Raw genomic sequence first — 14,007 nt, forward strand, 5'->3', positions numbered from 1 at the left:
AAAGAAAATTGGAAAGTAACTCACCCGCGGCATCTTTAAAGCGTGTCTCGATACTCTCGATGTTCGAATTGGCGTCGCGATGCTTTCCTGCAAAGAGGACTGCAAGCGAGCGTTTTATTTGGCGACGAAGGAAGACGGTTGACGACGGTACGGTTTTCTCAGGGCTTCTCGACTGCAACCCTAACAGCGGGGGTGCGATCGCTTGCGTTCACCACGAACGATGGGACTTCACTGAGGCGGCGTCGACGGATCGGCGTCGCGACGCTTCTGCCGTTTTGTTCCTGAGAATCCCACCGCGGGTGGCGGGATCGCGTGTCGTGCACGGCGTCTGAACGCGATTCCCGTTTGCGCCGCAAGTCAACGGGGACGGGGGTGCCGTATACGAGGGTGTCCCAACACATGTACCCTCCTACGAGAGCGGCAACATAGACGTGGTGTGAATATTTCAGTCGGGAGAAACGAAATTTGCCACCTGATTACGTGTAAATGTGAAGAGAATGTTCAACTTGATATCTTATCAATTTTTCATTCAACGTTTGTTATATTAAAAATATATATAACAATTAAAAATATATATAATTTTCTTTTATCTAAAATATAAGAAAGGGATTAAGACAACAAATGAAAAAACAATTTTGATAAATATTTAGAGAGAAAATATATTTATACATTTAGTATATTATATTTTATTACGTTTGATTGTAACACACACAGAATATGATAATTTTTGATAATCATTGAAGATACATAATTAGTACTAATTAATAATAATAACAATTTAATGTATAATAATTAACTTAAAATTCTAATTTTGCTTGCCGCTGAACAGAATTACATCTTTTTCTCGCTTTGTTCTTTTTTTCTCAATATGATTAAAGAATTATCTTTTAATTGTTTTATAAAACTGTCTGATTTCAAAAAATAAAAAATAAATATCGGAAATGTCCTCGATAATTGATGAACAGACAATCTTTCTATCTTGTGGATACCGCTTGTCGTGCTTGCCTATTGGAACTAGCCGATCAAAACTTTCTTTTCGTGTAATTGCCCGAAGGAACGACGGATATCGTTTCGCATGTTCGACCACATAATTATTTCCTGCACGCAGGGAAAATATATTTCTTTCGTACTCGTCGATGGAGGCAATCCGCGAATGGTACACCTCCCTTCCGGGGTGGTTGGCTCCTATTATGCTTTTCCAATCTGGAGAGTCGTCCCCGTGCCTTTCCATGTGGAAACCCAATGCGAGCTTATCGCTGCGGTCACGTTAGTTTGCTTTCGGAATTTGGCCCACAAGGGATATATAGGTTACATGGTACCGCGCATTCGGAAACGATAAACCTCCTTTTCCCCGCGCAATCCTTACAAAATTGTGTCTTCAATTCGTGAAATGAATTATACTACTTAACTTTACCATTATCCCTCAACTACGGATTAGAAAAATTAGTTTTTTTATTTTCAAAATCAACTTTTTTTAAACTAAATTCATATAAATATTCCTGTTCTACATTTTTATTTTATTTCTTTCCTATTACGTTATTAATTAAGGAATGATTTACATGTAGAAAGATTTATTGCATTATCACATGCGCGAAGTTAAGCTTATCTTCGCCTAATTATGCGAAGCAGAGACTGAACATTGTAGTAAATTAGAAAAATGTACTGTTAATTGCTGGCGTTTATATTTTTATTATTTTTATCAGAAATAAAAAGTAAAACGGAGAGAGATAGATTTACTATCGCAGAAGCCTCTATTTCTTGTCACGAGGCGTTTCCATTTCTGTCAGTGTTATCAGGACACGCGAAGGGTTAATGTCCTAAATTACAATGGGGGTAAATCTATTTGCAGATTTAATGTGTCGAAAATTCGTACAACATGCTGCTCCGGCTAACAAGATAAGATTGTGAAATGTATTTAAGAAACCGAATTTGAAGCGGATGTCGATAGATACAGAAGTACGTATCGTTTAATCTTTCTATTGAATTATATGACTTTACCGCATTACTATACACGATAGAGTTAATATAACAATATTATTATAAATACTAACCCGAAAATAGTCATCTGAATGTTTTAGCACATCATAGCGGCGAGAAAATATGAATTGTTGATTGTTGTAAGATATTATTTATAAAAAACGTATTAGATAAATTAAATAAAGAAACGTTATATTAATAAAAAATTTTTTTTAGAAATACTCTTATAATAAGCCATTTAACATGCTTATTCCATTTAAAATTTGTTGCTATAAATATTTAATTTTTTTAGAAAATTTCGATTAAATCTGTATTTATGTTTTCAAATATGTTATTAATAACAGATTGTTATTGGGATTAAAACATCCCTGGTGATCGTTTATTTACATAAAAGAAAAAAAATCAGATGACTATTCCCGAGAAAGAAAACAATTCAAAAAGGGATCAAGCGATTACATACGGGAATCGAGATTAAGTACTAGTGCGAAATACATTTGTAAGCCATCAAAATAGCCATAAACCTCTCGGGGTGGGCCGCCCGTAAACGAAGACTCTGTAGTGGAGTCCTTGTGAGTACTTCGATCTGAACTTGAGTTTGACGAAGTTGTAACCGATTCCGCCGGCGGTGACCCACGCCGCGCCGTTATCTTCATCGGAGAGCGAATTGATACGTATGCACGTGATTCTCGCATTAGTCGGTCCATAATCCGCCTCTACCTCCTAGTTACAATCGAGAAACCTTTGTGAGTGGATTAGGGTAATTGTTTATGAGTGGATCGAAATTCAAAAGAGATTCATGTGCGATTAACAGGACTCGGTTTGTGATAATTGTAAACGCACTTGATAACCACCGATTCGATACGGTCTTCTGACCACATATTCCCAAATCAGCTCGTCATCGACATCTTCTTGACACTCCCAGACTTCCTGTGTCGCAAGCGAAACGGCGCAGAGAAGCAGAAAAGCTGAGAATCGAAACCGCATGTCTCCTCTCGGTCCTCGATTTTCTTCGACGATGAATGATGCGCCATGGGAAGAGAATACCAATCATTAATGAATAGAGATATCGAGGAAAAAAATAAAAGAAAAAGAAAAAAAATAGAACATACGATAAAAGTGTGTTCTTCACTCTATATGATCCTTCCGGATATTTTCGTGAGAAGACGACGGTTTATTGTCAAGCGACTGGGTACTCCGGATAGCACTAACCGAAAGAACGATATTGATAGCCAGTACGATATCGATACCCACCGATATCCCCTTCTGGAATACAATATTTACTCGTTGCTTTGTAGCCGTGGAGATTAGATACAATGTCGGTATATCATATATCCGCCTGCCCGTGTTGTTCCGAGAAGAGCAAGCGGATAATCGACGAGCCTGGCCTCTTCTCTGTTACGCAATTCACATCAAATCGTTTAACGTGTTTATTATGGATCCTGATGGCGAGAATTCAAAAACGATCGAGCTCGAAAGAAACGAGTTATGTGTCTACTGATAAAAATTTTGTTGAATTAACTGATATTCTGATGGATTTTTTCAAGGAATTTAATCAAGGAAATTCTGAATGTTAGTTATCTCAACTAGAATTCTAATAGATTTAACCAAAATTCTTGTTCATTTTCCATCAAAATTTCAATTAATTCAACCAAACATTTTTCTCCATGCACTGTTAAATTCATAATGTCAAGTTATATCCAATTGGAATTATTTTTAATCATTTCTATTATTCACCATTACTACTCAATATAACGTTAATTTTATTAAAACAATGGAATTAAACAATTCAAGAAAATATATTAAATTTGACTCAATTTTTTTTTATTATTTATTAAGTACATACGTTAATATGGACATTATTTACTTCGAAATTAATCACAGAAATAAATTGATTTACATTTTAATATTTATGAAAGTTAATTAACTTAAGAGGTTTGATTACATAACATCTTTAACATCTTGCATTGTGTGATTAAATGAGTTAAATCCATTTCTATTATTAGATAAATTGACTTTTATCTCAGTTTAATATATTTTGTATCTTGTTCTAGTTTTAAGAATCAGATAAAGATAAAGAATAAGTTAACCTTAAGCAGTATTTGTTTCGAAAATTTTTAACTAGTATTTACGAGTAGTATACTTATATCTAGTATATATACTTATAAAATTAAATTAACATAAATGATTGATTTTTTTTCCATTTTGAAGATCAAAATTCGAAGAATAAAATTATGTAACTTAAAATTATATAATTATATTAATAATATAATTGTGAAAAACATTTGTTATAAATAATTTTTTACAACACAATTGAAGAAAAAGTCCGGGTTCCCTGGATCGCAAATATCGATTAGGATTAAACCGAGATGAAAGCTAATCTTTATTGGTAGAAACATGGACATTAGATAGATACGTTCCATGCAAATTTTCATGCAACTCTCTGAGAATTTAAAGCAAACTGTCAAACTGTCACGCGACTTATGAATTATTAGTTGAAATCCTAGGACTTAAAAGGAAATAACGAAAATTCCATGTATCTTTATGTTGCGTTGCGATGCTTCTTCGCCTTTTTCTTTCAAGAATGTCTCATATTTCCGTAATTGTTTGAAAAGACACGATGTTCTTTGATTTGACAGTGTTCTGTTTTTTTTTATCGAATTTCTTGATACCTCCAAGTATATGACTGCAAATGATATTGTGTAATCATTAATCAGCATCATATGCAAAATCAACTTTGCCAACCCTGACCTCGCTGACAACGTCATTCCGCAACGAATATCTCACTGATTATATTTATTCTGTTTTTATGTAAAACCCTGCTTTATCTGTTCGACAAATTTGCGAAGCTACACGGGAATTGACTCCGACTATTATAAACCTGTACGTCCTTTGTATACAAAATTAATTACTGAACTACTATATATAGATAATATAATATAGATAATAATTTAAGAATGTATCATGTACTTACAGTCTTTGCAAAAATAATTGTAACTGATATTGAAAAATTTAAATTTTCCGTATAAAAATGAATGATGTATACATATGAAATTCAATATAATTAATATATATATTGAACAATACAATTTTATATGTTAAATTAAAATTTTCTCATTTTATCTTAATTATTTTTTAAAATTTGTATCTATTTTTTGTTGAAATAATTTTTCATCCAGATTCTAAATCAAAATTTTTATTTTACTTTCATATATTATTAAAAAAATTGAATTTTTTAATATGTTTTATTTTGTTAAAAAATATTGTACATATAATATATTCTTAAAACCAATTACTAAATTAATTATATGACACTATTCCTTCCTCGATTGATCATGATTCATGAAGTCAAATAATTCAGAATGTGCCGCAAGAAACGAGTATGAGAAGAATTTACAATAAAGAAGAGAAGCAAAATATCCAGCTAGTTACTAACAATTTAGTTATTTTCTATAATTTTTTAGTAAGCATTTTAAAACTCTCCTTAAAATGTTTTATTAATGTACCCTTTGCGTTTCAAATAATGTTTTCAAATAAAATGATTTAAAAATGGAGCTGCCTACATAAAATCAATGCTGGCCATTGGCCATATTTTGCATAGAGCATGTCTCTGAAGTAACAAGTACCTATTTTTGGTCTAAATGGCGTGAAAAGCGTAATTTCAAGCGAAAGAAGAAAAGGGATATTGAATTGTAAAATATTATTGCAACCAATGAATAATAGCGAGAGGTAAATGACTGGTAGTAGACCAGACTATCGCTATGTCAGCCAGGTGAATCGGTTCCCACAACGCCGTGCCTGGAACCACGCGGCTCACGTTGCCTAAGGAAATGACTTTACTTCTTGTTCTCTCTCTCCACGCCTCTAAACCAAGTTAGCAACTTTTAAGTCCTTTTACTTTGTTGAGTTTTATTAACAAAATCGACTCGGGGTTATCGTTATTATCGTTATTATATCGAAAGCAAGAGTCATCGTTATTACGTTATTCAGAATATTATGTATCGTCTTAAGTAGAAACGGAAGGAGGCGTCGCTCTGTGAATGAAAGCTCGGCTAAGTTTATGGATAAGATAGACGCCCTTATCGCGTGCTTTTCCTGAAGGAAAGTAAAAAATAAGAGAAGGGTACTGGCGTATATTGATTTATTTTACTAGCCGTCGTCAAGGAACTGCATTTCAATATTATTGCATGATAAGGTTGCGTTACACACTTTATTGCCGCCATTGTCCAAATCTCCGACTCACGCCCTTGTTCAGTGAAAAAAAGAAACAGAGTCAACTTGTGACTCTTATTTCCGTTTTCGTTTGTAATAAAAGATGCAAGTTCATCAGAAAGTGAACACTTCGTGAGGTATCTCTTATTTTATGCAATAGAATGGCTGGAATATATAAATAAAATATCTGATGAAATATTCGCTTTCTGAGATGATCTTCTCTTAACTTAGACTTATCTAAAAATACTTTTATACTTACTTAAAAATATTAGAATAGGTAGGAAATATTATAAATGTTATTATTCATTTACCTTGTAGAAGTAATTATCAGAATATATCATCATAAATAACGAGAGAAGTTTGAAATTGGGTCATCTTCACCATAACTCGCATTGACTTTTGAAGATAGATAATTTTCATTTTTAAAGATAATTCTGTATATTTCGCGATGTTTACTGTCAATTAGTTTACTATCCTTATATTTAATCGTCAGTCACGTTCTCGTATTTTCATCTCTAACATGATTTTTTTATGGCGAGGCACATGGAGGAATTATCAATGATAAAACTATCGCCAGACAGCTTTTGAATATCATGTCTTATCAGGTGAATTTTTCCGTTAACTCGCGAACATTTCCGTTCATTGGTTTCTTTTTTATCATCGTCGGAAAATCGATATTTCAGATCACTTTTATCAGTCCATTTTAGTTTTAGATTCTTGAAATTAGATATTATTCGGATATATTGGCTTATGTGAATGCTGAATAGAAGTGTGAAAAATAATGATGCTTTTTCATTAACAGATTTGATCAGTTCGAATTTTTCTGCTAATTTGCGAACACATTTTCAAAATTATTTTTTAACCAGATAAGGTTATTAATTTCCAATTTATATAATAAAAATTGACGTATGTAATACGTCAAACAATGTAATATGGTCGTAATCCCACGCGATTAATTATATATCAGTCGAACTGAAGACGATTGAGAGTTAATTTGATAGCAAAGTTGATTTTGCTTGATGACGCGAATATTAGTACTATCTATTTGCAGAAAGAAATAGTTAAGTGAAGTTTCAAAGAAGGAAGGGAAGGAAAAAGGAGAAAAAAGACAGATAAAACCGGCGAACCGACTTCTCTATTCTCTCTCTCTCTCTCTCTTTACGAACCGGCGACCCCGAGCTGTCAAAGTCCGTCAGCCAGTGTTGCCCCCGGGTCATTTCATGTATAGCGCGAGGCATTATTTACTTCACGCGTACAATCGCGTCGTGAGGAGATTATAAGTTCCATCAGCCAACCAGCAACACGTTGGTGAAACGCCCTCATGTGCAAAATGCATTACATCGCACTCGTTAGTATGAACAAATAACGATTTCAGCGAACGATCGATCTGATCGACGATATGATCACGATGACATACATTAGTCATTATTCCTCCGTTATAATAGTATATCGGAAAAGACAAAAGAATTATCAAAAAATCACTTTTGTTAAAAATACTCCATACTATATTGCAATATTTTGTAAGTTTTAGTATGAAGTATTTATCAGTGCAAATAAATCTTATGGTTTGAAAATTATAACAAAAAAATAAAGAATGTTGCTTACATAAATTTTTAATTTTGATCCTCTATACTTTTGGTTTTTTTTATATCAATTTCAATTGATTTTCGCTGATTAATATAATTTTAATAGACAAATGGATAAGAGATATATCTGTATTTGTGGAATTTATTGCAATACGAATGTAATAGATCGTATAGAAATATATTAAAATATTAAATATATTTAAATATATTACAATACATACATATATATATATGTATACGCGCGCGCGCGCGCGCGCGCGTGTGTGTGTGTGTGTGTGTGTGTGTGTGTGTGTGTGTGTGTGTGTGTACATACGTAATCAATTGACATAAATGCTTTAGCTTGTTGAGGAATAACAAAAATATATATTACATATAATTTAATATATTTTTTTTAATATTTATTAACAAAAAATTGACAATATGGATTGTATTATCAGAAATAATATAGATTATATCTTAAAGTTTTTCGCAGACTTCTCTTTAAAGCTAAATTTTCGAAATAATTCGAAAATTACGCGATAAAATAGATTAAACGATTCAGACAAACCTATATTGTTCGTCATCTTTCTGATTAATATATTTCGACATGCTTGATCCCAAGAAACATTCGAAAAGTTTCATCGAGATTAAAGAAAATAATAAATAATTGTTCGTTTTATTGTAAGGCTAAGATACGTCTCAGCTTCGAGAATCATTAAATCTGATTTAACATAATATAAAAAAAATCGAAACGTTTTATAAATGTGCTTTTTTCATATAAAAGAGAAATGATATCAGAAGGGTTAAGTCACTTCCATCAATTACGCGATGGTATTTACAAAACATATACCAAGCAATCGTATATTTGTAAGCGAATACGCTCTTACTCGGCAAGCAAATGATATCGTCAGTGCCTATTGATCTGAATATATGATAGTTTGTAAATAATCCTATCAGCGATTGTATGAACATCTTTCGCTATTACATATTCGTGAACAATTGTTTAATCTTAATAATGATGGAAAATCGAAGATTAATCTTCTCTCTAGAATATATCGCTAGTTCATACATGCATGATAAGCCGTCATTTTTTTTAAATATGAAATCTCTTAATGACCTCTTAGCGTCTAAGGCAAGCGATTAGCAACGATTCGAGCAAATTGAATCAAAGAGAAGTCTCTCTGGTGATCGCGATTATCGTAAAATATAGCAATGAAGGTAAGATTAGATTTAACCGGCTTCTTGATGAATCGACTTCCTTTTCCCCCTTTTCTCGTTATTATACGAATCGTCGCAATGCCAGTATGCAGGGAAAGATAGGAACATATTAATCACGCGCAGCGCAAGTCTTTAGTACAATCAGTACTGATAGTGTGCAACTTGCCGAGAGCAAGCATTTTTTCATCAGTTTTCATCATCCCCGATCGCGCTTCTCTTTCATACGTTCCCCCAATCGAGAACAAATGGCAGAGGCTCGAGTGGCAACACACCGCTGTATTTCTTCTTTTTTTTTTCGCATTTTTCTTTTTTAAGCCGATTACAAGCCGAACTTGACCTTTGCACCTATTTTTAACTCGCTCACTTTCGTTAAAATCCGTGAACAAACTGGCGATTGCTGGTAGTGCGATAGTGTCGCAAACGGTACGGTCCTCCATTCACTCCCTCTTAGACACAAGTCAGAGAGAACGCGCTTTTGTCATCCAAGCAGAACAACAAGTCACGATAACGTCAAAATGACGTTAAAATTAATCGTTACTGATTGAAAAATGACTCTTAGTAATTGGAACCATTTTGATGTCATGATGAGTGAACAAGTCCTTATTTTCTAATTCTCGAATTGACACACAATTACCGTGTCTCTTTCCTCTTCTTTTCAGTAAAATAGTACTGCTATATATTTATACGTTATAATCGTTAATTAATAAGCAAATGAAATTAAATTATATACATATACACTTTCTCTTTCACATTCTATGCGTGGAATCGTATTGTTAGTCTCATATTCATTGTTATGACGCAAGGTAATGTAACAAAGGAATACATAGCTTATTGCCGATGAGACTTTGCGGATTAGTCGCATGTGAAATAGATACACTGTTCTCCAATAAATAATATCACACTCTACACAATTACTCACGAAACAGAAATAAGTACGATCTCCGGGATTCGTCTGCGGATTCGTCTCCTCTTTGGCATATTCGTTTCTTCTCGGAGACGCGAGATCAACGTTGAGATTCAAATACATTCAACTCTTACATCACGAGTTAAGGATCAATTGTAAGTTGTTCTTCATGATCCTCGAGATGTTTTGAAGGATAGTTGCATAAGATAGTAGGCGAAACAGAAGAGATCTCAGTACAGATACAAGAAAAAACTTCCGCTTTAAGGATGAATTCTATTGCACTACCGCCAGGGGTGGGTTATGCTGCGTCCTGATGACCTCTGCAACGCGCCTGAACGGTAATTGGAGGTGATAGTAGGCACAGTAGGGCAACGGGTCCCAATACACAAAAAGGGATTCCCTCTTGTCCAGCACTGTGCCTAGAAGATGGGGTGCGGTTTCGTTGGTTGATTGTTTGAGGGCACTCACCACGGTATCGGACAGCAGCTGTCGGCTCGACGTACCTACCAACATTGAATTCTGCCTGGAGAAGTGTCGACAGGGTTTCCATACCAGACGCGGATGTATTCCTGTGTAACAGATGTAGGGCAGGCTTACGCCCACCCGGCAGCCGATAGACATCAGCTCACCCGTCTCCTCAGCCACTGCCAATCGGAAGCTCATGTGACCGTTGATTTTGCCACCGAAGGAACGGGTGAAAAACTGTTCAAGCCATCTTATAATCTCGGGACGTTCTTCTGGTATGAGACCCCGATCTTCATCCACTCGGCAGGTCACGTTCGTTACTATCCGTGAATCTTTCAGCGTAGTGCAAGTAATGAAGTGATCTCCACCGGGGTCGCGGATTACCACCCACGGTCGCCTCTCGCTGATCTCGTGTTGATTTCGGAACTCTCTGAAGGTGGGTGGTAGCAAGATCTTGGCACGATCACGCATCCCTGCGGGACCGGCAGCTAGCATCATGTACCTACCATTACGGAACGTGTTTCGTTCATAGAGCGCAGACAAGTCCTGCATTGATCGCAACAGAAAGTGCTGTGGGATTGTAAGACCGAGCATGCGACAGCGTCGAAGTAGCTCCAACGGGTCGTCCAGCGCGGTCACTTCGCTGGTATCGGGCATGAAACACTCGCAGCCCATGATCTCCAGATGCGGTTTCGCCAAGGCGTCGTAGTATGCAGTGCTGGTAGCACTCACCGGTATGTAGTAGGCCACTCGTTCGCACTGGACAATATCCCGTAACGCCTTTATATATTCGACAATGTTCCTGGGTCCGGGCTGCGGTATCGTATAATACTTGGAGCAGGCGGTGGAGAATCTGGCTAGACCGAACAGGCCCTCGAGATCACATACTATCACTCGGGCGCCCGCCTTATAGAAATTACGTGCAAGATGCACCGCCTGCACTGTGCTACCGCCGCTGATCAGCACGCACCGTTTGTTGCGTGATCTCTCGTATGCCGGGGTATGCAGGACCGTGATGAACCATTTGAAAGCGGTCAGTGGCAGTTGCAGAATCACCCAAAGCAGGCAGATCCAAGCAGATGCCCAGAAAGCAGGAGCCCAGATCGCATAGCTAATGACATTGAAGATACTTCGAAATAGACTCAATAGAAGTCCGAAATACCAAGACAAGATCCTCCGGAGAATGGAATCGTTGTTTCTCTCGATGTTCCGACTATCTACTGCCAGCGTATCCTGTTGATGGTGATGTTGTCGTTTCTGCTGTCGTTTCTGAGAGAGTATCACTGTTGACATACTCGAGAACGATGACGCCCGGGAAAGATTGTTCGGCGCGTGGGACGTCGACACGACCACATTTGACGACGTACGCTTCAACATGGACACAGGTGACATTCGGGGTGGCGATGTAGACAACGGTGTACCGGGTAGTGTCGGCGACATGCTGCTGCTACGCGACATCGGCGGGCTGGAAGACCATAATCTGGACGAGCTCTCGCTCGAGCAGGCGGGCATCTTTGTGTTTCCTGTTTAATGTTTGTCACCTTCGGAAACCTTGTCCAAAAGAGTTATGAATTGAAGAGCCTAGATCGATAGAAATCCTTATATTCAGGACTCATACCTTAGTCTTGGGAAATAACCGTCGGTTATTTCAGAGAAGAAAAAGAAAGATGAGATATGAGATAGTTCTTCCCGAAGGTTGATTGTATTCTAATCACGGATAAAAAAAAATGATTTCTCTCCTTTTCAGATGGGACGATAAAAGCGACCAGATGACACAACATACACGAAAAGCGATTAGAGCGATGTTGTTGCTGACATCAATCGGAGAAGATACTCAGGACTGACTTCTGTCCTTAATTGTCGGTTTGCACACGCAGCTTTAACTGAAGCTGGGGCTCGAGTATCCCGGTCTCTTATGAAGTCTGGATCTCCGACGTACTATGAACCGGAGCCTTATCTAATCGTCGCGCCTCAGACACTGCAACGAAAAGAAAGAAGTCACAAAATATGTCGTGTCTGCTCTCACTTTTCTCCCCTCTCTTCCTTCTTTTTTATTTCCTTCGATCAAATTAATTACTCGAAGAGGAACGAAAAGGAAAAGAGACGATAGGGTCGCAAGAAAAACTCTTGGTGAAAAAAATCGATTCATATATCAGCAAGCAATCTAATCGATTCAAACATCAAGAGGGTAGTACATGCCATTATGGTTAGATCATGGCATGTGTAAATGGCATTATATTTTATTATTATTGATCGTCCCCTGCTATGAATTTGGACAATCATGCAATCAATAATCTTTGTAATGTATATTATAAATCTATAATCTCAATTAAACTTATTTTGACATTACTTTTATGTTTGCTGCATCTTGATTACTTGTACAATCATTGGATTGTTTAATCATAATTGTTATCGTGATAAAATAAAGAATAAAAATGATAAAGTTAATTTGGATTGATAAGACAATAATTAAAATATATTTGCTCTTTTTAAAGCACAGTAGACGTGGCATAAAATATTTTGAGAAGATAACTCATAATTATTTATTAAATAAACAACATGCCATCTTGAATGAATAATGTTGTAATATTATTTCATAATGTTGTAATATTAATAACCATATTAGTATCAGCTTATATATTTAAAATATATATCGGTACATTACCATTTAATTGAAACGAGAAAATAGATTATTATATTAACTTTTAAAATTAATTTGTGCATCGACAATTGTTGATAATTGTCAAATGGAATAAAGATAAAATTTTACTTATTATATTTTTTAATAAATAAAATGTGTAAATAAAACAAAAAATATAATAAAAATATTTTCATATACAAATACATACTTTATAAACATTCATCGTTAACTTGAGAGAGAATATCATTGCACGTGGCACCCACTTTTGCTATAAAACGAAAAAAAGACAAGAAATTCTTAGGAATAATGCTTTTCTTTTTGAATACACACAACTTTATTTCGTACATTTAGAATATACTTATCTTGTAAATTATATAATACGTTATGGTCTTATTTGGCTTAATGAAATACAATAATATACTGTCTTTAGAATTTGTTTGTTTTCTCTTTGCTGTTTACGGCACTTGAGCCAGTACAAGTATAATCTCGACCACTATTTTCTAAACAAACGAAAGAAGTTATCGATCCTGTAGAGTTTCCGTATTTTATTCGAAATTTAGTGAGGAGATTACATTCTCGAGGAGAAAGTCCATCAAAAGGCAAGACATTGAATTGACTTTCTTAATATTAATATACATTCAGTTTTATGTGCTATTCTGTTTATTCGCGTACACTGATCATTATAATACAAACGAAGAGATTAAGACAAAGCAAACGATAAATTCTTTTTCGAATCAACGAAAAAGTAACAGTATCCTTGTATTATAGTAAGAGAAGAAAATAGTCTTGCAATTTAGCACGAAGTATCCGCAACGAAGTTTTATTTTATGACATTCGATAAATTATTATATTTTTCTTATTAATTAAATAAAGATTTCTTACAACTTTGGCCCATTCAATGTAATTATACTAATCAAAATCTTTTCTTCTACTATACAATATTATACGAATATCAACTAACAGTCGCTCTCTCTTTAACTACATATATTTATATATTTATATATGTATAATGTAATTAATATATATAT

General features: G+C 35.2%; 2 protein-coding genes across 2 annotated transcripts; both read right to left on the reverse strand.

Moving 5' to 3' along the window:
- Positions 1–2,263: 2,263 nt before the first annotated feature.
- Positions 2,264–3,210, reverse strand: LOC108685914. The gene is made up of 3 exons (XM_018190932.1): positions 3,087–3,210; positions 2,818–2,984; positions 2,264–2,697 (listed from the first exon to the last, which is right to left on the reverse strand). Exons 2-3 carry the CDS (start codon positions 2,959–2,961, stop codon positions 2,482–2,484), a joined length of 360 nt encoding a protein of 119 aa, XP_018046421.1. The 5' UTR covers positions 2,962–2,984; positions 3,087–3,210; the 3' UTR covers positions 2,264–2,481.
- A 6,074-nt stretch (positions 3,211–9,284) lies between these two features.
- LOC108685894 lies at positions 9,285–12,493 on the reverse strand. The gene has a single exon (XM_018190914.1). The coding sequence runs from the start codon at positions 11,848–11,850 to the stop codon at positions 10,147–10,149; it is 1,704 nt and encodes a 567-aa protein (XP_018046403.1). The 5' UTR covers positions 11,851–12,493; the 3' UTR covers positions 9,285–10,146.
- Between the last annotated feature and the right edge of the window lie 1,514 nt (positions 12,494–14,007).

The sequence above is a fragment of the Atta colombica genome, unplaced genomic scaffold, assembly GCF_001594045.1.
Source record: "Atta colombica isolate Treedump-2 unplaced genomic scaffold, Acol1.0 scaffold100, whole genome shotgun sequence".
NCBI classification, from domain to species: Eukaryota; Metazoa; Arthropoda; class Insecta; order Hymenoptera; family Formicidae; genus Atta; species Atta colombica.